The 24,672-nt window shown below is 61.1% G+C and overlaps 1 protein-coding gene across 6 annotated transcripts in view; it reads left to right on the top strand.

The window, feature by feature from the left end:
- STK32C (serine/threonine kinase 32C) overlaps nt 1-23,390 on the top strand; it is an 88,170-nt gene extending 64,780 nt beyond the window's left edge. For 5 of the 6 annotated variants that reach the window (XM_064488568.1, XM_064488567.1, XM_064488573.1 and 2 more), the window contains 10 exons: nt 11,889-12,040; nt 14,412-14,585; nt 15,536-15,573; nt 15,664-15,753; nt 16,111-16,214; nt 16,681-16,797; nt 17,978-18,103; nt 18,197-18,328; nt 21,697-21,764; nt 22,732-23,390. In XM_064488568.1, the coding sequence (XP_064344638.1) occupies nt 11,889-12,040; nt 14,412-14,585; nt 15,536-15,573; nt 15,664-15,753; nt 16,111-16,214; nt 16,681-16,797; nt 17,978-18,103; nt 18,197-18,328; nt 21,697-21,764; nt 22,732-22,864 (1,134 nt within the window). In that variant the 3' untranslated portion in view covers nt 22,865-23,390. The remainder of the gene's footprint in view (nt 1-11,888; nt 12,041-14,411; nt 14,586-15,535; nt 15,574-15,663; nt 15,754-16,110; nt 16,215-16,680; nt 16,798-17,977; nt 18,104-18,196; nt 18,329-21,696; nt 21,765-22,731) is intronic. The other variant, XM_064488569.1, reaches the window with a different exon arrangement.
- The last annotated feature ends 1,282 nt before the right edge of the window (nt 23,391-24,672 follow it).

Below are 24,672 nucleotides of genomic sequence, written 5' to 3'. Positions count from 1 at the left end.
AACAGTGCTCTGTCCTCCAGGAAATGAAGCCTCAGTCTCTCCGTGGCACCCTGGTCCTTCCGGTGACAGGGGGCCGACACAGAGCTAGCACAGCGGGGCTGCTCCTGGACTGGCCGCCCTGCGGGGCTCCGGTGGGCGGGGCTCCGGTGGGCGGGGCTCCAAGACGCCCGTGGAACATCCTCGGAAGGTGTCTGAAGGCACTTGAAGTAGTTCCTCTGGGCGTGGCCTCCTGCGGTCCACTGCGCGTTTTACCTTGCTCCCAAGTTTTAGAGACTGCCTTCTACGTTGAATGTAATGATCACATCAGGCCCTCACGTGGTGCCGCACTAGGGTCGGTCAGGCAAGGCACGTTCGGGAGTCCGCCCTCGACTGCTGTTCCTTCTGCCCCGTCCCCGCCGCCCTCCTGAGAGCGTCCCTGTGACAGAGGTCGGTCTATGTGTCCGTCACCTTCTTTCCGATGTGTTCATGCGACCTGCTGCTTGAGTGCGCGGCGGCCGGCCTGCCCCGCACGCTGCCTCTTGCTGTGCTGTAGACTTGATGGGTTTCTGGGGAGCACGCTCTACCCACAGAAGCCAGTCCCAGCCTCTGCCTGTGCAGCCGCGGGGCAGGCGTGACTGAGCCCCGTGGCAGCGGCAGCAGGTGTGTCAGTCGTGGAGTCAGAGGTCCTAAGATAGGTCAGCCCTGGGCCGGAGGCGCGGTGCGGCAGTGCGGGTCCTCCTGGAGCCTCGGGAGAACCCGCCTTTTCTGGCTTCCAAGGGCGCCATGTCATGGCTTCTGGCCACGCCTCCCTCCGACCTCTGCTCCTTTGTCCCCTCCTCCCTGACTCTGACCCTCCTGCCTCCTGTTTCCTCCAAAGACCCTGCGACTTCCCCGTCCCCGCTGGGCCGCTCAGAATAATCCCAGCATCCTCCACACAGCCCCAGCTGCAGGGCCCCTTTTGCCCCATGAGGTGGCACGTTCCAGGGGCTGGGACGCGGACACGTCAGGGGACCATGGTTCTGAGACCACACGCGTCCCTGGTGAGCGTGAGGCCGCTTCCCAGCTCGGCCGTCGTGGGCCGACCGCGATTGTCCTGCCTCACGCGGGGGCCAGCGTATCCTTGGGTCGGCTCCTAGGACGGGCCGCGCGGTTGGAGGACGGACACGTGTGTGATGCCGCCTGCAGGCTCGCTCGCCCCCTGGGCACCTGCCCGGACTGGGTCCCTGCCAGCCCCACAGGCGAGAAACGGCATCTCCGGTAGCCTTCCTTCGCATTTCCTTTATGGTAAGCGAGGCTGAGCATGTTTTTTACATGTTAGAAGGCTGTTTGCACGTCCTTTGCCCGTTTTTCTGTTGGGCTGATGGTCTTTTTAATTTTTAATGCCTCATTATGTATTAGTGATATTGACCTTTTATTTCTAAGTTGTAAATGTTTTTTGCTGTTTATTATTTGTGTTTTTGTTTCCCCCTGTAAAGCATTTTTGCTTTTACCCAGTCGTGTTTGTCCGTCTCTTTCCTTGTTGCTTTTAGATTTGGGGCCCCAGGAATGTCTCCCCCTCCCCGGTGCGGAGGACCCCATCCTGCTTGCTTCATCACGTTTGTGTTTCCGCGTCCGTGTTAAAACGACGATGCATTTGGAATCTATCCGGGCTTGTAGTGTCACGAATGAATCATATGTTTAATTTTTTATGTAGCTATTCAGTCATACCAACCTGCTTATTATATAAAACGTCTATTTTCCCCATAAATTTGAGGGGCTGCCTTTATCATGTACTGAGTCTCCTCACGCAGTCGGGTCTGTTTCTGGGTTTCGTCTGCAGGCCGTCGGCCCGGCATCTGTCCTGCCCTAGGACCGCGCTCTGTCGGGGGCTTATGTCACACACCCGCGTGCCCGCTGGGGCTCGCGTCCTGCCTGCTCTCCTTTTAGATTTTTTCGTGGCTATTTTTGCCTTATTGTCTTCTCCTATGACTCGTACCGCTGACTTGTCAGCTCCAGGTAAAAGCAGAACAGAACCCTGGTGGGGTTTTCGCTGGCGCCGTGTTGAGGTGGTGAGGCGACTTCGGAGGGTCCGCAGGTGACAGAGCTGAGCCCCCGCCGGCCACGCCCGGCTGCCCGGCTGCTCACGTCTGCTCCTGTCCTCCCGGAGGTTTCCCTGACGTGGCTTTTGCTGACGTGTTTTATCTGTTTTGCTTTTATGGAAGCATTCTCTCCCATTAAACCTTCAGACTGGGTTTTGTGGGCGCGTCTGGAGGCTGTCGGCGTTTCTAGGCTGATTTCACAACCTGCCGTTTGACTGACTTTTCTCTGATTATAGCAGTTTCTCCGTTGCCTGTTTTGATTCCGTCGAATCCGGAAACAAACCCAAATCATCTGCAAGCGGAGCTGGTTTTACATCTTTCTTCCCAGTTTTGGCCACGAATCTGGGGTGGAAGCTGCGGGGGGACCCACTGCACTCTGGTTCTACCCCTCATTTGCAAGGTGGGGGCAGTAGAAGGCCTGCCCCCAGGGGTGCTGTAGGGTTAGGTGAGGAAACGCGTGTTGACCCCCCCAGGCCGGTGCCTGCACGCAGGGTTCCTGGCCCAGGGGCCACCTGAGCTTCTGGAGGCAGGGGTCTGGCCAAACCATTTCCCCTGGCCTGGAGGGGAGGTTCCTCTGGATGGCACGAGGCCTTCTGCGTCCCGTATTTACTGAAATATGCGTTACCCTGTACCAGGCCTGCCCTGGGCGCTGGGGAGACATCTGGGAACAAGACAGACTCCCAGCTCTGGGGCTGATCCGTTGGAGACACGAGCAGGTCACCAAATGACTGTGACACTCGAGGTGAGGACACTGGACTTAAAACACAGCTGGTGAGGGAGGAGGCAGGCATGCGGGGGGCGGCCAGGACTGAGGGCTTGTCCTTCGCCAGGCGGGGAGCGGCCTCAGGCGAGCAGAGGTCGGCCGCCTCTGTCTTCCTGCACTAGTCTGATCCTTGGGCTGCCCGCCCGTCCCGGGGAGACTGACCCCTGCCCTCCCTGCCCCATGGGGTCTAGACGTGGGTCCCGATGGCGGTGCGGGCGGGGCTCCTTCTGCCCCCTCATGGCCTCAGAGTGGCTGCTGCACCCCTGCTGAGACTGCTATGGCCTGGGGCTGCCCTTCCAGCTCCGGGCTGTCCAGGAACTGGGCTCTCCTGAGCACCTCCCTTCTGGGCGGCAAGTCCTGGGCTGTGACAGGTGTTCAGGGTCTTTCCATCCTCTGTCCACCTGCCCCCCACCCTTCCTGGCATTCTGGCTGCACGGCCAGGCCTCGGAGCTGGGGTCTGAAACCTGGAGCGGGGGACTCACCCTGGTCCCTTAGCGGCCAGGGTGACGCGGGCCAGGACGCTCCTCTCCAGCCGGGCGGAGGGAGTGAAGGTCCCTGCCGGAGGTTTGCAGATGGTGCCCTGGGGCTGCAGTCAGGACAGCCTGAAATGGCCTATTTCAGACCAGGGTTCCTTTGCGGCTCATGTCTTCTCTGACTTATGGGAATGTTGTATTCTGTGCTGTAAACGTCTTATGTTTTTATAATATTAAAGTGATGCATCCCCACTGTGTCCCTAAATCTGAGTACAACTGACAGCCCAGGAAGATGGTGGTGATTAACACCCTCGAATGTCCTGGGGGCGCCATGTGCTCCCACGGTGTGTGCACCCCAGGCGAGGGCGCTGGGCTGTCGTGGGTGGAGGGCTGCGTGAGAACCCCTCAGGGGGGCTAAACGCAGCCTGTAGCCAACGCCGTGCCTCTCAGGTGTGTGGGCTTCCTTGTGCTGGGCCTGCGGGGTCACTGTGTGGCTGCTCCCCTGGTGTCTGCTGTGCCCTGGGGGGGCCTGCAGTGCTCAGGGGTGTCCTTTGTGTAGAAGGGAGGGCGTCTGCTGTGCTGGGAGATCAGCCGTGCCTGGAGGGCCCAGGGGCAGCCCAGGCAGGACCAGGAGGTGGTTCCACTGTGATGTCAGAGGCTTTCGGGCCTGCAGGCTGGCATTTGCTTTCTGGGAAACAAAAATTACTTGGAAAGAACGGGAGCTTGGGGTGAATCACTAAATCTGCAAAACATGCGAACAACATTCAACTAAAATGGCCCTCACCCCCATCAGTCCCCCTGCGGCCTGGGGTGTGTCGCACGGAGGCCCCGGGGCTGCAGGGGTTGTGTCTGAGATCTAATTCCATTTCCTCTTCGTTTATCTTAAGATTGTGGGAGGAAGCGGCTTGAACCGAGCCGGATTCCAACGGAGGAAATGGTTTGATGGTTTCATGGGCCCTGTGTCAGCCCGCAGCTGCCTCATGGAGGCCGGGGGCTTCCGCTTCCTGGTCCCTGCTGCCCCGAGGGAGCTGCGGCGCGAGGTCTGTCTGCACAGGGAGGCCCCAAGCCCCAGAGCTTTTCCCCCTGCTGATGGGGGCATCTCCAGCTGGGCCGCTGGGGGGCCAGCCCTTGTCGGCCGCCCCCACCAGAGAGCAGCCGCTGCGTTGTCTCTGAGGGGAGCCCCGCACCATCTCCACTCCTCACTGAGTGTGCCCACCGGCCGCACCTCCGAGGGCTGCTCTCAGGCCGGCCTGCGGCTGTGCGGCCAGCCCCCTGGCCTGGGTCTGTCGTTGCTGAAGGAGCTTTCAGAGGGCACGGGCCTGGCGGGGACACTAGGGAAGGGAGGAGGGGCAGGTGCCAGCAGGTGCCAGCAGACTTGTCACAGGCCCTGGGGGGACACAGGGTGTCTCACAGCCAGGCCAGCGCAAAGGCCTGGGGAGGGTATCCGTGTCCTGGGGCGGCCGAGACACCCCAGCACTACGCCCGGGGGACGTGGAACAGCAGAAGCGTGTCCACCCCCAGTCCAGAGGCTGCGGCCCTACCTGGAAGGCCCCCAGGGCTGGTTCTCCTGGAGGCTGGGGGGAGGCGGGACTTCACCTTTCCTCTCCCAGGGTTTCCAGACAATTAAAGCGACGAAAGACAGGTGAGCAGGAGAAAGGCCTGCACATCTGTCTGACGTGTTCCCGGGAAATGGGAGCCCTGGTGGGAGACGAAGACCCAGGGGAGGGGCCAGACCCGACGACGCGGCAGCGCGGGGGGCAGGGCTGTGTGAGGCCGAGGGCGACAGTTCCTTTAACGAGGTCGCTGTGCACAGGTCTCTCGGCCTCAGCGTCCCATCCGTGAGGATGAGAGTGCTGTTTCCTCCTGGTGGCGGGGAGACATTTTCTCTACGGGGCAACTCCTTACTTCCGGGAGAAAACGGAGTTCCGGGTGCCTGTGGCCCTGCTGTTGCGTGAGTCTCTTTAGCTGGAAGCAGTCGTGGGCCCGAGGGCAGGTTTCGGGGTGGAGCCGTCTTCTCCCCACCCTCCCGGGCACCTTCGCAGCTGCCTCCCTGTCCAGAGCAGAGCTGTGAGCTGCTTCACGTCGCTGCCAACCAAGTTCTTAGTCCTCAGAATAGGTCAGTTTAGTTCAGCAGCCGAGTCTCGTTTGGGGGGGGGGGTCTCCCCACCAGAGTGAGGGAGTCTTCTGTGTGGCCTGGGCGGTCAGTGATTAATGAGGGGTCTCTCCCTGCAGGGCCTGCGCCCTGAGAGTGGGCAGCTGGGGACACTTCCAGGCAGGGGACCTGTGCGCCCTGTGATGCTGGAAGAGGGCCGTGGCCGTTCTGACGGGCCCCAGGCCTGCGGCTGGAATGTCCGCGGCGCCCGCCAGCCCCGCAGCAGAGGCGGCCACTCCTGATGTGCTGTGGTTTCTCTGACGTTTATGCTGAGAAGTCCAGCCTCGGCTTGTAGAGCAGTTTTCATTTTCGGTGATGCCAAGTCCGAAGGGTGGGGGAGACACTGGGAGTGTTAATCACTGGCCGAGCCGTGGCAGCTCGACCCCCCACAGGGTGTGCTGTGCTTTTACTGAAACGGGACTCTCTCTGCAATCACCCCCGTTCCTACTGAAGGTAACTGACGGCTGCTTTGTTTGCAAAGTAAGTCTCGTCTTGTTAGACTTGCCCTGATCACGGACGTAAGTGCAGCGGCAGCAGGTTGGCCGCGAAGGCTCTTCTAAGTCTGCTTTGCTGGAACTCTTACCAGGAATTCCACGTTCGACTTTTAAAAGCCTTTCAAAGCTCAGAAGCCAAGCCAGCAGCTTGTCACCAGACTGTGCCTCCAGTACCCATGAATTTGGGTGAATTCCTCTCCTCTCGAGGTCCCTAAGATAATCCTGAGCTCCCTGGGCCTGCTGAGAAGTGCCCGTTACTCACCTTTAAGGTCACTAACCCCGTAAGCCAGGCACCAGGCTGAGCTTCATGGGGCCTTGCAAGCATTGCTCCCTAAAGTCCACCTTAGTTTCTGCTCAAATCTGATTTGAGCATCTGTTATTTTCACCTGTAAACATCTTTGTCCCGAACAGTTTCCCTGCACATCTAATTGGCCATAAAAGATAAACTAACTGTGTGGCAGTTCGGTTTGACAGTTGAGTTTCAAAGCCACAGAAGCCAGACTGCAAACTACACTAGACAGTGATGTCGGTGGGCGGGTCCTTTCTGAGCACAGACCCCCCTCCCACCCAACAAAACCAGAAGTTTCCCAACCTACAGCAAATGGAAAGGAGGCAGCAACGAACTCACAGCCATCTCGGCACTAATTATCGATTCTTTAGCTAAGTCAGATACAGTGTCTCACACCGTCTTTCCCAAATGTTTGGTGCAGTTTTAGAGGCTGGGGGCAACGGAAGACTCGGCTCCTCCCGCTCCCCTGAGGGAAGTGGTTCCGTGACTCCTGATGAGTGTAACTTCCTTGGAAGCGGTGAGACCTTTTTGCTGTTTGATGGTGGAGAACGTGATGCAGACAGGATTCTGGTGCTTGGCCCGGGATCCCGCTTAGACGCTTTGCAGAAGGACAGGGACCGGGCACAGGATGGAGCGTTTCGGGGACGCCCGGGCGCCTACTACCAGGCACGTACGTCCCGTACAGCGACAGGAAGCAGCAGCGTCTAGCATGTGTTTCACTTCCAGGAAAATCCAGAGAGACTCAGAGCAGATTTTTTTATATAGGAGGAATTTATGTCCGACGTTGAGTCCTTGATGGCTGACTCTGAGAGGAAGCAGCAGTGTTCTCTCTGAGATGTGCCCCAGCGCAGCTGTAACCATGAGTCTGCACACGTTTTAAACACATTCGAGTGTTTTTGTATTTTTATTTTTTACAATGAAATCCTTACAAATGTTTGTTACTGATCCTCATGTTTCAGTAAGTCCTTCTGCATGCCTCTCTTTTACTTCATCTTCACTAGTTTATCTTGCACGGCAGAATTGTCTTATGGCCGATTAGCTGTGCGATGAGGCCAGTTGAAGCGAAGATTCTCACGGTGAAAATGCCGAGAGCCACTTGATGTCGTTATTTTGAAGTGTGAGCTTCCAGTCGGGTCTTGGTAACATGACCCCTGTTATAAATCATGCCCTGTTACAAGGAGAACGTATTCTTACCGACCTTGTGTAAAACCTGTACTTATGAAAATAGAGTATTTAATAAAGGTTTCTAAGTTTTGGAGGGATCAGGTTGGGAGGAAAGATAAACGTCTTGATTCTGTTTACGAAGGTGTGATTTGCCAGGTTGCTGTAAGCCGTCAACAGCCTAAGAAAGAGACCAAAAGAGATTCTTAAGCCTGAAAAACAAAACATTAAGGAAGCAGCAGTGCTCCAAACAGAAGTCATGAAGATGGTAACCACCTTCCTGAGCTTATGTAGTCCTTCTCTTGCTCGATCTTGGGTTAGTAGTTTGATGAACCCATCCTTTGTCCCGTCAGGGCTGTAGGAGGTCTCACCGAGGCCAGCGGTCTGATTATAAAGCGTCCAGACGCCTGTGCTCTAGGGTCCTCGTCAGAGTCCTTTCTGTGAACTTTTTGAAGAGGAGGCCCTGCTGTCTATGGTGGATTGTAAAAGCGTCCAGGAAGGTGTCAGCGCAGAACAGTAACTGTCTGTAAATGACCGATGGCTGAAAACAGCCACGGTCAGAGATCTGACGAGTTCATTGCAGAAGTGACGCAGCTGACACCGAAGGTGCTGGGTTCTGTGCCGCGTAACGTTTACGATAATCACTGGAGTTGTGACATTGCACGAACAGTGAGGCGTTGAAGAATCTCTGGACATTCTGTCTAATTCTGGAAACACTGGCCTGTAAGTAGCCTGTGTCCACAGCAGTATAAGCTAGAGCAGGCTTATCACCAGCTTTTATTTGGCAATGCTTTCTGTGTAACTTAGCATGTTAGATAAGCCTCACTGGTTTAATCTCTCTATTTTTATATAAAGGCACAATTGCAAATCTTTTGAGATTCTCCAGGGGCCCTCTTGAAAATCCTAAAGTTAGTTCGGGGTCAAAAAATACTTTATTTCAAATTTGATTTTCGGACATTTGTAAAAATGTCAAAAGGTTGAAACACAGTTAAGGAAGATTGCAGTTCATCGTGAAACAGTATTTAGCCATTGAACCAAAGCGACAAAGACTTTAAAGGCAAATACAGGAAATCACATACTTTAGGGGAAAAAGCTTAGTTCTTTTAATATTGAGAAGGCACAGCTTTTCTAAGTAATCAAAGACTGATAAGACAACATGGAGCACAGGAAGTTACTTGGAGAAAACGCAGAATCTTTGTTTTCTAGGCCATCCGCCCCAAGGGCAGTGTCTACTAGAGTGGGTGGCGTTGCTCTGGCCGGCGCTGGGTCCCTGTGATCCGGGGCCGGGTCCCTGTGATTGGGTGAGGGTCCCTGTGATCGGGGGAGGGTCCCTGTGATTGGGTGAGGGTCCCTGTGATTGGGTGAGGGTCCCTGTGATCGGGGGAGGGTCCCTGTGATCCGGGGCCAGGTCCCTGTGATCGGGGTCAGGTCCCTGTGATTGGGGGAGGGTCCCTGTGATTCGAGGCCAGGTCCCTGTGATTGGGTGAGGGTCCCTGTGATCGGGGGAGGGTCCCTGTGATTGGGGAAGTGTCCCTGTGATCCGGGGGTCAGGTGCCTGTGATCGGGGTCGGGTCCCTGTGATTGGGGGAGGGTCCCTGTGATTCGAGGCCAGGTCCCTGTGATTGGGTGAGGGTCCCTGTGATCGGGGGAGGGTCCCTGTGATTGGGGGAGTGTCCCTGTGATCCGGCGGTCAGGTGCCTGTGATCGGGGTCGGGTCCCTGTGATTGGAGGAGGGTCCCTGTGATCCGGGGCCGGGTCCCTGTGATCAGGGGAGGGTCCCTGTGATTCGAGGCCAGGTCCCTGTGATTGGGTGAGGGTCCCTGTGATCCGGGGCCGGGTCCCTGTGATCGGGGGAGGGTCCCTGTGGCCGGGGGCCGGGTCCCTGTGATCGGGGTCAGGTCCCTGTGATTGGGGGAGGGTCCCTGTGATCCGGGGCCGGGTCCCTGTGATCGGGGGAGGGTCCCTGTGGCCGGGGGCCGGGTCCCTGTGATTGGGGCCGGGTCTCTGTGATCTGGGGCTGGCCATCAGTCAGAACAGGCTCTGATATTCCTCTGGGACTTCAGGTTTCTGCATCAGGGCTCTCTGGCAAGGACTTGGGGACCTTCATCTCAACAGCGGCGGAATTTTGCTTGTGTTTCTGACTGATGTCTGTCTGATAGGCCATTTGCATGCCCAGGTTGGCAGCCTGCGAAGGCAGCACCTGTCAGCCAGGCCTCCCAGCTCCGGGCCAAGGGTGGGAGGGGAGGCTGGAGTCTTGCTCTTAAAAGGGCCCCGGGGCCTTTCCATGAAGCTGGGATTGGGGTGGCTCTCGCCTGCCGCGTGACGGAATCACCAGGGAGTTTGGGTGGCCAGCTCCGGGGCAGGCCCTGGCCTTCAGAGCTCCCAGGGGACTCAGCCAGGCTGAGTGTGTGCCTCTGTGGGCAGAAATGGGTTCTTCTCCCGTGACCTTGGCCAGGAGCCCCAGTGGGTGGCCCCCTGTCCCTCTGGGGCCCTGCCAGCAGCTTCCTGGCCTTTTGGAGCTCTGGCTGGCGGGAAGGAACTCTGGTGCCCCCACCCAACCCTGACACCGGCTCCGAGACCCGAGAAGGCACGTGGAGAGCTGCATGGCAAGCAGGTGACTTGGCTTTGGCTGGCGTAACTGCGTCATCAGACGCGGTTGCTGGCCATCAACACTGAGGCCTCTGTCTTCGCCCCATCGGGCTGCTCTTCTGGGCGATGTGCTCAGGCCGGGCTGGGCGACTGGAGACTCAGGAAGGCACAGCTGAGTGAAGCCCGTGCTGTCCCGAGGGCTCCCCTCTGCACGCGCGCTGCGGCCAGCTGGTGCTCGCAGGGAAGGAGGAGGGGCCGCGACTCACAGCGTTGAGACGAGGAGGGTGTCGTTGGAGGCTTGAGCGATGCAGGTCTCAGCTCCCACCCCACCGTGTCCCTGGGGGGCTGGGGTCTTCCCAGACGGCAGCCCAGGCCGGGGCAGTTTTACACAGGGCCCCACGGGCGTCTTGGTGGCCTGTGTGGCCCCGGGTGGCATTTATTCCCCAGGTAGGTTCCAGGGGTGGGCCGGGTGGCTCAGAGGGGTACAGCTCAGGTGTGGGAGATGCCCTCCCTGTGCCTAGGGGCGTCCCCTGCGAGCTTTTCCCCTTGGGGTCTGGATGCGGCCCGTGGGCAGCACGGGGCTGAGCAGGAGTTACCTGGAAACCACAGCTGTGCTGCGAAGATCACCGTCCTGGGGGACGTGGGGTGTGCAAAAGTCCGCGGGTGGGTCTGGAGCTGGAGTGACCCTCCAGCCTCTGCTGCCAGACGCCCTCACGATGACGCTGCAGGAACAGGTGAGGGAGGGGGCTCGATGTGCCACCCCCCACCCTGGCTTAGCTGCTCTGTTTGCCGGAGGCCGAGTCTGGCTTCTGCCCCTGTTGGTTTTCATCTCCACACTGTTTGTGCTAAATAATGCAGCCTGGCCTTTCCGCCTGGCGTTTCACAAATTGCCATACGCCACTAACAGCCTTCACAGACATCGCTCCAATGTCTGTGTGATGTTTTGTTGCACCTGCTTGCCCGTGTCTGTGAGAGTTGGGTGTTAAGGTTGGCTGAAGGTTTGCTATAGTTTTTTCAACTTTGCAAAAGCCACCTTCGTCTGTAAGGTACATTACTGCACGACGGACCGGGTTTCACCAAAGGGTTGGCTCCAGCAGGTTTGGCCCAAGATTCTGGCGCCTGCTGAGATGTCTGGTCAGTTCCAGGCCACCTGCCTTTGGGTGAGGACCTGGGACAGTCTTCTGCCCACCTCCAGTTCCAGAATCTTCCACTTCTTCTGGGCCCCCAGCTCCCACTCCTTGAAAATCTGGAGACTGAAGACGGTGGGGACTCAGAGCTCAGGGTTACCTATTCTGGAGGGGTCTCCCCACTGGGATGAAGGGCACGGCCCTGGGTCTGCAGCCCAGTATTTTGTGCATTAACCCTGTTCCCTTTGGAGACCACTGTCCCGGTTTTGACAGCTGCTCCTTGGCCAGGAGGGACCCCAGCCTGAGCCTCAGCCTTGCTCTGTTTTTCTCACTGCTCTCCTCGCCCTGATCCTTCTGCCAAGCAATTAGCACTGTGTTCACAGTGTCAGCATTGCTAATCGACACTGCAGTTTGCTCTCAGAGGGTTGGGATTTGAGCTGTGCAGAGAGGCTGTCACTGGGAGCGGCCCTGTTGCAGTGGGGACGATGGCCCATGCTTGGTGACAATAGCTGCTCTCATTCATGTGCTTGCAGGGGTCCTCTCGTTCCCTCCCCAGCGACCCTCCAAGCCAGCTGCCCGGAGCCCTGGGAAGGGGGCGTCCAGGTCTGGGCTGGTGAGGGGCGTAGGAACTCCCCCACCCCGGCTCTCGGGCTGGTCCCATCTCCTTTGGAAGATGCCTGTGTGCAGGAGACTTGTCCTGCCCCAGATGTGAAACCGGCCGTTTGAGTGTTGCACCAGCCCCGTGCCATCCCATTGGCGGTGCTGACGCGCCGCTGCCCCTAGGTGTGCATCGTGCAGAAGCGGGACACGGAGAAGATGTTTGCCATGAAGTACATGAACAAGCAGCAGTGCATCGAGCGGGACGAGGTCCGCAACGTGTTCCGGGAGCTGGAGATCCTGCAGGAGATCGAGCACATCTTCCTGGTGAACCTCTGGTGCGCTGGTGCGGGGCGGCACGGAGCTGCGGGACTGGAGTAGGATAGGCTGGCCCCTCCTGCTGCAGGGCGCCCCCTGCTCCCTCCTCTCCTGCCCCTGGGCTGGTCCCCTGAGCTGGTCCCCTCGGCTCTCCAGCCGCTCACCATCCAGTGCCCTGGGGTGTGGCCTTGCCCAGGAGCCTGGGTGGAGGCAGAAGTCGCTGACCAAGGCCTCCAGGGCCCTGGGGCATGGTGGAGCCCGGGGCTGCCCAGGCCGGGAGGAAGGGGCACGGGGAAAGGGCACTCATCCTGGGGCTCCTCGCTGCCCGCCCTCTGCACACAGGGTGCACCTTGCATCCTGGGGTGTCCCCGCTGCCCTAATGGCCGTTGGGTCTCGGGCAGGCAGAGGGGCTGGGGGCGGGGCGGGACCCCGTGGTTGCACCCAGTGGCCTGGGACAATGGCTGTAAAGATAGGGGTGTCCACACGCCAAGCAGCCTTTAAACGTGGCCCTCCACCCGGCGGCCAGGGTGGGGCAGCCTCTTGACCCCGGAAGGCAGAGACTGCCCCTAGGTGGGTCAATGGGATGGAGTGACCTCGGTGCGGCAGGGCCAGCTTGCGGCCTCGGGGGAGCGGGCTGCCATCTGTGGTCGACACTCGGCCGCAGTGCTGGTGGTGGGGCATCTCACGAAGGAGGAAGACCCAGGGTTCCCCTCCGTGGGGGCCTTGGCCCTCCCGGCCTCTCCCTGGGCCGCTGTGCGGCCTAGTCATCAGGAGCACAGGCTCCTGACTGGATCTCCCTGCCCTGCTGCAGGCGGTGCCCCAGCCTCCCTCCCTCAGTCCCCTCCTCTGAAGTCCGGGTGGGCTCCGCAGAGGCTCCGACGTGGCTGCGCAGGCGGGGCGTCCCCGTGGGGCCGACTCAGGGCTGTGGGCCGCCGTCATAGTTAGTTCTCCTCCCCTCCCCTTCCCGCCACAGCCAGCATCCCCACCCCCACAGGCCGGCCCGCCGGGGTGCGTCTCCCGCCGTCCCAGGGCTGGGCAGTGGGGCCGCTGCCGTCTTGCTTCCAGGGGTGGGAGGACACCTGCTCTTGACCACTTCTCTCGAGGACTCTGGCCTGTCCTGGAGCCTGGCATCCAAGTTTCTCTGCTCTGTGGTCCTATCTTCATGCCTCTCTGCGGGCCCCAGCTTGTACCGCCCTCCCCAAGCCACTGGCCCCTGAGAATGACGACAGGGTGGCTTTTGGTGGTCAGGGAGAGGAACAGCACATGAAAAATGAGTTATTTGTAGCTTTATTCTCAGAAGAGCCTGCTGATTAACAGTAAGAGCTACCTCTGAGAGCTCACAGAATAAATGACAAAGTGGAAGGGGACCCTTAAAGCATTGCTTTGTTACTGCCACCATCTTCATCGTCATCTTCATTACTATCTTCTTCTTTATCATGTTCATCCCGTCACCGTCCTCAACATCACCACCACCACCACCACCATCACCTCATCACCACCATCATCACCACTATTATCACCATCACCACCATCACCATCACCTCATCACCACCGTCACCACCATCACCACCATCATCACCACTATTATCACCATCACCACCATCACCATCACCTCATCACCACTGTCACCACCATCACCACCATCATCACCACTATCATCACCATCACCACCATCACCATCACCTCATCACCACTGTCACCACCATCACCACCATCATCACCACTATTATCACCATCACCACCATCACCATCAACTCATCACCACCGTCACCACCATCACCACCATCATCACCACTATCATCACCATCACCACCATCACCATCACCACCATCATCACCACTATTATCACCATCATCACCACCATCACCACCACCATCATCACCACTATCACCACCATTATCACCATCACCACCATCACCACCATTATCACCATCACCACCATCAGCATCACCACAGCCGCTGGCTGTTAGAAGCTGGCCCCTTGCCCAGCACTGCCTGAGCATTTTGCCTCACTGTCTCAATTTCTTCTTTAATGACCCTTGAAGTTAGATATTTTAACCCCTTTTTTAGAGAATAGGAAACCAGAGCAGCAGGGAAATGGCCCAGAGACGGTGCTGTGTTCCACTCTCCATTGGCCCCTCACCGGTGTCTCTGCCTCAGCCGAATGCCTCCCGCCGGGACCGGCCCCTCTGTCCTTCCCGAGGGTCCTGGCTCCGGGCAGCCCCTGAGCAGAGGTGGAGTCAGCATCTTGGGCAGGACCCCGCTCTGGGGTGCTCATTGAGGGGTGGCACTGGGGCTAGGGCCCTTGAGGAGGACGCTTATCAGGCATGGCAGCAGCTGTGTGTCCGGCCCCTGCCGTGCGCGTGCCAGGCCCTCCCCCGGCGCCCACAGGTACTCCTTCCAGGACGAGGAGGACATGTTCATGGTGGTGGACCTGCTCCTGGGTGGAGACCTGCGTTACCACTTGCAGCAGAACGTCCAGTTCTCTGAGGACACCGTGAGGCTGTACATCTGTGAGATGGCGCTGGCCCTTGACTACCTGCGCAGTCAGCACATCATCCACAGGTGTGCACACACCTGATGGGGGGGCCTCCCTGCACATGCCTGACAGTGGGGGGGGGCCTCCCTGCGCACACCTGACGGGGGGGCCCTGCCTGCACACACCTGACGAGGGGCCTCCCTGCGCACGCCTGATGGGGGGCTCCCTGCACACGCCTGACTGCGGACCTGCCCCCAGGTGTGGCACCTGGGCCATCAGTGCCTGGTTCCCAGGCCAGCCCCCCAGCTGCACAGGTGACGTCCACCTGAGGTTGGGTCGTATCTGAGCAGCCCCAGCTGAGGCCGGCACGGAGACGGTTGGCCTTCATCGGGGTGGCCTTCACCTGGTCAGGTCCACTGCAGGGTCCTGGCCACCACTGGGCAGGTGCCCTTTTGCCCACTGCCACGTCCCTGGTGAATTCAAACTGATTGTAACATTACCCGAAGGCAGATGAAATTAGGAAGATAAGGCTGCCTTCACAGAACAAAAAAAAAAAAAACCCACGTGGAATATTATAAAGCGAAATAGACGTAATTTCTGCCTCTGCCTCGGGGACTCCGCTCTCTGGTCCTGATTCAGGCACCGGACTTTACGGAGCACGAGGCAGTAAGGCGCGGCTGGAGGCCGGCTGATGAAGCCTCAGACCCCAAAGCAACAGCTCTGTGCAGCCGGGGCTCTGGGAGAGGGGCCGGCCTGGGGGACCTGGGCGGGGGACTGTTGTCCTCTGGGGCCTCTGGCACCCTTCAGCGTCCAGTGCTGGGTGTTCTCCCCACTGTCTGGCCTCAGGAGGTGGGCTGGAGGCAGCTCCCCAACAGTAACAGTGGCTGGTGTTGCCCAGCTCTGCTGGGGGTGGTGGGGTGGGGCGGGGGTGTTAGGCCCCAGCCCCCTCCCCGGCCTCTGCTGGGGGGCCCTCGAGGGACCCCGCATCCCTGCAGAATGTCTGGACTCATCCCCCCGCTTCCTGCTCTTCCTACAGGGACGTGAAGCCCGACAACATTCTCCTGGACGAGCAAGGTGGGGCCACAGACCCCCGTGCCGCGAGGCCCTGCCCGCAGGACGTGTCCCCAAGCCGTGGGACAGACACACCGTCCTCCTTCCTCACAGGACACGCGCACCTGACCGACTTCAACATTGCCACCATCATAAAGGATGGCGAGAGGGCTACCGCGCTGGCCGGGACCAAGCCCTACATGGGTGAGCCCACCGCCCGCGCTGCCCTGTGGCTGGAGGGGTCGGGCTGCTTCCCTAAAGGTACCGGGTCGGGCCGTTAAGAGCAGCCGTGTTTGAGCTGTACGGAAGAGTCCAGTGGTGGCTGTGACTTGTGGGACAGCGAGAGAGCCCTCGCCCCCGGCGGGCTGTGGGACCTGGGTCTGAACCAGGCGGCTGGGGGGAGGGGCGGGCCGACTGCAGTGGGCGGCTTCCCAGTCTGGCTCTGGGGCAGCCTGGTCTCGGGCGTGGCCTGGGGGGGGAAGCCCTGGGCCCGCGGCAGCCGGGCCTGTGGTCCTGGACCTGCTGTCGGGGTGCTCAGCTGCTCCCTCCCCCTTTGGAAAGCTCCGGAGATCTTCCAGTCTTTCGTCAACGGTGGTACCGGCTACTCCTTCGAGGTGGACTGGTGGTCGGTGGGCGTGATGGCCTACGAGCTGCTGCGTGGATGGGTATGCGGCCCTTGTGCTGGGGGGATGAGGCAGCTCCCGCCCCCGGGTGCTCAGGGGTGTCTGCGCAGTCAGTGAGGATGTGCCGGAGCGGGGCCGGGCGGAGGACTGTCCAGCAGGGCTGCCCCCTCAGGCTTCCTGGGAGGTTCCTGTGCGAGCAGGTCCCTGGAGTGGCCTTGCCTGGGCTCCAGCTGCTGTCCCACCCCTTGTGGGGGCCTCTGAGGCCCTGGCCACTGCCCTGAGGAAGGCGGCCCCTCTGCCCTCTAGCCGACCCACTGGGCCCAGACCTCCGGGGTGCTGGGCTCCCTTCCCAGCTGACTGGCGGCCTCTCTGGTCATTTCTGGCCGTTTTTCTGGCTGCGGCGCAGGCTTTGCCTTCGCGGCTCTTCCCTGTGCCTGCCTGGGTGTGGGGAGCGTAGGGCTGGGGCCCTGGGGAGGCACCCAGGGCAGCACTGCCTGCCCTGCCCCAGAGGCCCTACGACATCCACTCGAGCAACGCCGTGGACTCCCTGGTGCAGCTGTTCAGCACTGTGAGTGTCCAGTATGTCCCCACCTGGTCCAAGGAGATGGTGGCCCTGCTGCGGAAGGTGAGCTCCCTCCCGCCTCCCCGCCCGGAGTGCCGTGCTGGCTGGTCACGGGGGCTGGACCGCGCATCCTGTCCTGAGGGTGGGCCGCGTGGAGACCCTGGTCTGGGGAGGGCCCCTGGTTCCTGCATTCTGTGTCTCGCATCCCTCTCCGGCCAGGCTCCCGGCCTAGCCTGGCTCTGTCCTCATGGTAGCTCGGCCTGCATGCGCGCTGGCGTGAGTGGAATCAGGTGTGTCGTGATCTAATTTAATCCTCACAGCCTGGTTCCGTTTCAAGTTGCCCAAACTCAGGTGCGGAGAGGTAACCCGGGGGCAGGTGGCCACATCGTGTGTGCTGGAGGGGGGTGTGGGGCGGGGGCTGGGCCCGCTCTGCTGTAGTGTCCTCTGCCCCTCTCCTGTCGTTGGAAGTGGGAAGCCACTGCCCGTTGCCAGCGGCCTGGCCAGCCCACCCACTGGGAGCAAGCAGAGAGGATCCCAGAACCCCCTGCACACCCCAGGTCCTGAACACGCATCTGCAGCAGCCCAGGGGACCCCAGCCTGGCAGGGACCTGGGGCTGTGGTGTCGTGGTCCGAGTGCCTCCCGCTGGTGTCCCAGGCTGGGCTGGAGGCTGCTCCTTGGCTGGCCTGCGAAGCTCTCCACTCGCAGAGCCGCACCTCGGACACACCGGTGCATTGAAGCCGGGTCAGGATGGGTGTGGGAGGGTGGGCTGGGCGCACGTGGCCGGCCCACTCCCAGCTCCCGTCTCCTGGCCGCTGGCTGCAGACCTCTGGCCCTGGAGCCGTAGCCAAGCCGGTACGGCCCCCCCACCCCTGAGATGGGCCTTAACACAGCTTTCACTCCACGCAGCTGCGCCCACAGCTGCCCTGGTGGCTCATAAGGTGGGACCTCGGCCCCCAGAGACCCAGGTGGGGCAGGGGGGCGAGCTGCATGCCTGCCAAGCCAGGAAGCCTCGGACGGCGTCCCTAGTCTGGGTGGGGAGACCCAGCTGCTGTGATGCTGGCCAGGCGTGCAGGTCCTGGGGCTGTGACGTTGGTCCTGTCCTGTCTCTGCTCTGAGCCAGTTCAGGAGAGCAGTTAGCCAGGCTGCAGCTGCCGGCTGCTGGTGGATCCGGGGGGAGCCTCTCTGGGCCGAGTGCCGGGCAGGACTGGGCCTGGGCACCGGCTGACAGGAGCTTTGTTCCAGCTGCTCACTGTGGACCCCAAGCACCGCGTGTCCAGCCTGCGGGACGTGCAGGCGGCCCCGGCGCTGGCCGGCGTGCTGTGGGCCGAGCTCAGGGAAAAGAAGGTGGAACCTGGCTTCGTGCCCAACGTAAGCCTGCAGCCGGGTGGGCGGGTGGGGCGGACGGGGCGGACAGGGCAGGCGGGCAGGCCCAGGCCGGGCTCAGCGCCCCGTCCTCCACAGAAAGGCCGCCTGCACTGCGACCCCACCTTCGAGCTGGAGGAGATGATCCTGGAGTCGAGGCCGCTGCACAAGAAGAAGAAGCGCCTGGCCAAGAACAGGTCGCGAGACAGCAGCAGAGACAGCTCCCAGTCGGTGAGTGCGGGCCGGCTGCACGCGCCTGCCGGCCCCCTGCCCCACGCTCCCTCCTTCGTGTGGGGGGACGTGGCCAGGGCAGCCTGGGGAGGGTCCTCCTGCCTCGCCCAGCTCTGGTGTGGCCGTCGGGCCAGGCTCTGCCTCCGTGGTCACGGGCCGTCTTCCTGCGTGCATGTGTGTGCGCATGCGTGCGTGTGCGTGCGTGTGTGTGCGCACGTGCGTTACGTGTCTGCCTGGTCCTCCCACAAGCACCGCAGTCACACCGGGCAGGACCGCTAGTCAGGATGATCTGCCCTTCATTGGACTGGTGGCAGCTGCAGGGACTTCAACCCCCGTTCCAGGGTGCAGGGCTAGGACCCCCTTGGGGGGTACAGTTTAACCTGTCACAACCCCCGACCTGCCCCGTGTCGCCTGCTTCTCTGGAGCGGGTCGGTGCCCACGGAGCAGGGGATCCAGCCTGAACCTGTTCCCGGGGTACGGCTGGTGCTCACAACGCTGCCGGGGATGCAGGTGTGGATGGTGGGGGTCACGCTGTGCACGCTTGGCAGTCTCCCTGCCCCTGGACCCGGCGGAGCCCTCGGGGTCGCCCTGGGCTGCAGTCTCCTACACCTGGTGGGCCCTGTGCCGCTCCAGGCACCGGTCCTAGGCAGAGACGTGCGTCAGCCCCTCCTCACTGCGCTGAGGGGCCGGGGTTGGGGTCTCCCCCTGGAAACCTCGACTTCTCAGGGAGCAGGTGTGTTGGCTCAGCCTCCCCACCTCCCGCCGGTTTGCTGCTGGCGGCCCCTGGTGTCCAGCAGCGGCATTGCAGGTGCGGAGCTGTTTCCCGCTGGTCCAGCTTTTTCCCGGGAGGGACGGCTTCCCGGTTCTTGACGTGGAAGAGCCGAAAGCACGTTCCCTGCTTGTCTTTTTCATTGTTGACTGATAGGCGCTATTCGTTTACATGTTCTGCGTGCAAATAAATGCCTTCGGCGATGTGCAGAGGTTTCCTTCTGTTCTGGTGGCCCCTTGTTCCTTCCCGGAAGGCATCACCTGCAGCAGAAGTTCTTGGCTTCAATGGAGTCCCGTGTGTCTGTCCTTCTCTCTTCATTCGTGCTTTTGGTGTCAATTCTAAGAAACCGCCGCCGAACCTAAAATCACAAAGGTGCACTCCTGTGCGTTCTAAGTGACAGTTTTTCTCCCACGTTTCGGTCTAGGACCTGCTGTGAGTTAGTTTTGTGGGTGGTGTCAGGTGGGGGTCCAACCTGATCCTTTTGCACGTGGACATGCAGTTGTCCAGGTGCTGTTTGTTGAAAGGACTCTTATTTCCTCCATTGAATTGCTCGGCGTCATTTTCAGAAATTAATTGACCATGAACGTAGGGGTTTATTTACTGTCCCACTGATCTGAACGTGAACGCCTGACCCGCTGGTCCATGCCGCCCTGGTGACTAGGGAGCGCTCGTGAGTTTCCGGGTCAGGAAGTGTGAGTCCTCCAGCCTGTAATTTTGTGATTGGTCCACTCTCCAGGCCCCGTGCATTTCCAGGGAATTTGACAGGTTTGGGAATCACTGCTCAGCAGGTTGTTTGCAACAAAGTTAGGGACTGGAGCCTGGTCTCCATGCCCAAGTCCTTTGTCACTTCCCACTTGGGGTGACATCTGCGGCCAGATGTTGTGGGCGTCAGCACTGACAGGGGCCCGGGAATGTCTGCCCTGAGGGTTATGTGCGAGGGTTTACTCAGAGGTGCACCCAGAACAGGCACTCTGCATGTGGGCTCTGTCCTCAGGGAGCGGGGACTTCCTGCCGCGGCACCCAGCGGGTGTCAGCGAGGGGCCCAGAGGGACGGCGTTTTCCCCTGGGCCACGGGGGTGTGCCGTCAGAGGGAAGCGCCCCAGGGCTGCATGGGGCGCACAGGCACAGTTTAGGGCCCCCTGCCAATAGCACACCATGGGGCTCAGAAAGAGGAGGGGCCGTGGGGCGCGTCTCGGGGTTCACATGGTCCACCCAGACCCCCTCTCGTCCTGGGAGAACCTGGTGAGAAAGGGTAGTGGGGTGAGCCGCAGCCCTGCCCTCGGCAGCCCCCCAGGGCCGTTCCCACTCTCATGCCTCCTCACCCTCGTCCTGCACCCCCTTTGGACTCCATGTCTCAGGGGCTCACCTCCTAGCATGACCTTGCCCCTTGCCCCTGAGTGGCCTGAGCCTCTGGTCGCGGGACCTTTGCAGGCTGGAGCTTGTGCACGTGTGCACCTAGCATCCACACTGAGCCAGGGAAGGTGGCGGCCACGTGACTACCTGGCGGTTTTGGTGCAGAAGCCCCGCCCCTTCTTGATGAGTCAGGTCCGTTACCCCTGCCCTGACGGGGACTCCGCGGCGGTGGGGACAAGGTGCCAGGCAGGTAGCAGAGAGGAGAGACGGCTCCGGAGGTCTGCAGAGAGGTCCCCTCAAGTCTCCACGGGGGTGCCACCTGGCACAGGCTGTGCACCCGTGCGAGGAGACGGGAGGGAACCACAGACGGGGCAGGCAGACCCATCCTCAGAGCCACCCACGGCTGGGAACAGTCATGACCCACCAGCCCGAGTGGAAGCCCTCGTGATGTCCGGGGCGCCAGGCAGTCATCAGAGGGGGAAAGAGCCTCCTCCAAGACCCACATAAGCCTGCCGCAGCCTGTGCTGCTTCTGTGGAAGGAGGTGCTGGGTCACATGGCTCCTCTTTGCATTGGCGGGGGGGGGGGGGGTCCCAGCACGACCCGTATCGCCAGACCCCTAGACAACGCTCCAGTAGAGCAGGCTCTTGGCTCCTTGTAGGATTTCTCTCCCCACCCTGGGGAGTGTCTGACCAGGGCCTCTGAGGACTTGCCACCTCCTGCTCATTGATCGAATTAACTTCCTGCTGTCAGCGTGGTGGGTGACCTGGATGTCTGGGCGAGCAAGTCTCTTTCTGACCGTGTCATGACAGAGAACAGGAGCGTGAACCCAGGGCACCACCGACCTCCTTAGCTTCCCGGAAGCAGACCCTGAGATGGGATTTGTGCACCAAGGACAAGTGACCGGGAGGACCCAGTAGGGGGTGGGGGGAAGGGATGGAGCCATGGGAGGTATGACTTCCAGACCAGCCTGGTTCTGCAGACATTGAGGCCCAGACAGCATCCACCCTGAGGCAGGGGTCGGGCTTCTGAGCCAGGGCATTCTTCTGTCGGAGGCTAAGGTCACCGGGAGCTGCAGACTCCCTTGGGCTCCAGCTGCCTGAGGGCAGAGTTCCCCAAGAGCCCAAAGGCAAGCTTCTCAGAAGGCCTCGGAGAAGCAGACCAGGGATGCCCAGGAGCCCACCTGAGGGACGCGAGGGAACCTGGTGGCATCCACTACACTCATTTCTGTGTCTTTCTGGCTAACAGGAGAATGACTACCTTCAGGACTGCCTTGATGCAATCCAGCAGGACTTTGTGATTTTTAACAGAGAAAAGTGAGTGTGTGCGTGGGGGCGGCAACGAGGGCACAGGGGATTTCGGGGGTTGGGCTGGCATTTTCTCAGCAGCCACGTGGCATTGGCGGAGCCGGGGCCCCTGACCCCTGCCCTCCCCGGGGAGTGGCGGCCATGGGAGGTCCCTGTTCAGGCTTGTGGGGAGGGGCTCCTTGGGAGCGTTCTGTTCTGAACTTGGGCACTTTCAGCCAATGGCTGGAGTCTCCTGGGTGACACTTGGTGGCCTGCCCCGCTGAGGCACTTGACCTCCTGGGCGGCCCCTGCAGTCACATCAACTCTCATCCCTCACTCAGTCATTCAGCAAACCTTTATGAGTGCCAGGGATCGTGGGGCAGAAAGCGCACAGCTGGCCGGCAGGGAGGTGACAGGCCATAGATAGCTAAGACACATGCCATGGTGGAGGGAGGAGTCCCAGTGCTGTAGGGCCCCGGGGGAGGGGAGGCAGGGGGAGGCGCAGAGGGACTCTGAGGAGGTGACTCTGAGCTCTGGCCTGGGAGGAGAGCAGGTGCTCTGTTTTGCCTTGGTGACCAAGATGTGCGGACACTGGACACCATCCTAGAGGTCAGAGGCCTGGGTCATAACAAGACTTGGCCAAGCTCTTTGGAAAGTTTTGTTCCAGAATTGCCAACCCATAGAACCTGCACTTAAACTAGGTCTCCTTGTAGCTTCTGGCTGGAAAGGGACTGAGACTCACCAGCCCCGCAGCTCCCAGCCCAAGGGCCACAGATAGCCAGACAGAGGGTGCTGGGCTGAACGGCCCATGTGCCTGCACACCCTCGGCTGGCCCCGTTCGCTCTCAGCTCCCTGCCGTGCCAGTGTGGCCGGAGGGGCTTCTGCTCAGTCAGAGATGCCCGGCATGTGGTCCTAAGGGACAGGTCCTGGGCCAGAGAGCAGTGTCTGGGGCTGCCGGTGAGGCTGCATGAAGCCCCTCCCTGTGTCCCCCCACCAGGCTGAAGAGGAGCCAGGACCCCGTGAGTGAGACCCGGCCTGCGCCCGAGCCCAGCGAGGCAGCAGGCGGCGAGGGGATGCGCCCCGCCCTGCCCGTGTGCGGCTCCATCTGCCCCTCGGCTGGGAGCGGCTAGGCAGCCCCCCAGCCCGTGGAGGTAACTCAGGTCACGTTGGAGACTCAAGGCCTCCAGAGGGACTGGACGGCGGGCGGCGGGCAGTGGGCGAGGCCCAGCGTGGACTTTCCCAGCCGAGGAGCCTGGCACGTCCAAACACAGGCCCTGGCCGAATTTTCACTGGCGCAGTCTGACCGCTGAGCCTGCCCCTGGCTCTCAGTGGCACATGGTGACAAGCGGCTGTTGGTGCGGCTGAGAGCGGTGGGCAAGGAGGGTGGGCGCCACAGGCCGCTCCAGTCACCTGTCACGGTGGAGGGGGCACGTGGCCGCCTGCGTGGACTCTCCTGGTGGCCCCTGCATGGGCCGCGTGGTGGGACAGGCGCTCTGGTCTCCGGCCACCTGTCAGCTGTCCATGGCCCGCGTCCCCGCTGTCAGCTGCCCGCCGTCGTGAGCCTGCTGCCCGGAGCCGTGGGGCGGCCCAGGGTCCACCGGCTTCTTGTACTTCGAAGTGGGGAGGGTCGTGGGTGTGAAGAATGTTTTCTAGAGACCCAGACTGTTCTGGTGATTTCTGCCGCGCTCTCTACACTTCCCGCCTCTGAGGGTCCCCACACAAGGGCCGCTTGGTGTCGGGGGCTTGCGCGCTCTGTGCCTGCGGCTTCGCAGAGGACGTCTGTGCGGGCGCCGGGGCGGCTCCTTCCAGGGCAGCGCCTTGGAGCCTGGTTGTTGGCCTTGGCGGGGTTGTCTGTCTCCTGCCCCCGGAGCCCTAAGGCCACTGAAGGGTTGAGGCGGAGCTGGGCAGGGAACCTGGGGCAGGACCTGCAGTGGCGGTGGCGGTGGTGGTGGCAGGGCCAAGGTGTTGGTAAAACGCCCGGGTTGTGTTGAGGAAGAGCTGGCGGAGCTGAACAGTCCACTGCCCCCCACCTGGGCACAGGGAGTTAAAGTCGGAAGCACGCCCAGCAAGCCCACTCGGGGGACACAGGGCCCAGGTAGCACCGGGGAAGCCAGAGCTGCACGACACCCTGTGGGTGCACGACCCCCAGAGAATGTTCTGGGTCTCTGGTGACATCAGAGGCAGGAACTGGGTGGGGGGAAGCGTGGGGCTCTGTGTAAACATGTACATCCCAGTGTGCGTTTTTGAGACCCTGGGGACAGCATGGCTGTCTCCGAGTCAGTGGCAGGGATGTGGGTGTGGCTCCCAGCCGTCCTGTCTTCCAGTGGGGTGCACGTGGGTGCAGTGGGCAGTGGCCTCAGTGGAGCCCCAGGAAGCCGGCTCTGAGGTGACACTGAACAGCACATCTGAGCCAGAGGGAGCCCCCAGGAACGCGGCAGAGCCCCAGGACAGACCTTCTCCAGGGGGCTGCCCTGGTCCAGCGTAGCACGTGAGAGGCCTGGATGCAAAGGCGGGGCTGTCTGTGCTCCCCCAGAGGACACGGCTTGGACCGCCCCCCAGTCACCACTGGGAATGGACACCTGGTGGGGGTGCTGACCTCGACCCTTCCCCATGCTCTTGGGGCAAAGACCGCACCCTGGGAGTGCCCCACACCTGGGGCACAGAACAGGCACACTTTTGAGAACGGGGCTGAGGCCAGCAGCTCCATCTTCTGGAAGGTTCTGGGGCAGCGCAGTCCAGGGGTCTGGATCAGAACTTGGGCCACTCTGCCTTAAGGGGGCAGGACCCAGGCCCCACCTCCTCCCCTGCCACCCGCTGGCTGTGGGAGCGCCCCAGGCCCTGTGCTGCCCCCGGCCTGCTGGGTCAGAATGTGGGTGGGGGGCCTCCCTGCTGGTCCGCTCCCTCTGAATGTCTGGCTGTCTCTGATCTGCAGGCCTGG

The sequence above is a fragment of the Camelus dromedarius genome, chromosome 8, assembly GCF_036321535.1.
Source record: "Camelus dromedarius isolate mCamDro1 chromosome 8, mCamDro1.pat, whole genome shotgun sequence".
Classification (NCBI taxonomy): domain Eukaryota; kingdom Metazoa; phylum Chordata; class Mammalia; order Artiodactyla; family Camelidae; genus Camelus; species Camelus dromedarius.
Note: the sequence above shows the minus strand (reverse complement) of the source record. Positions and strands in the feature narration are given on the sequence as shown.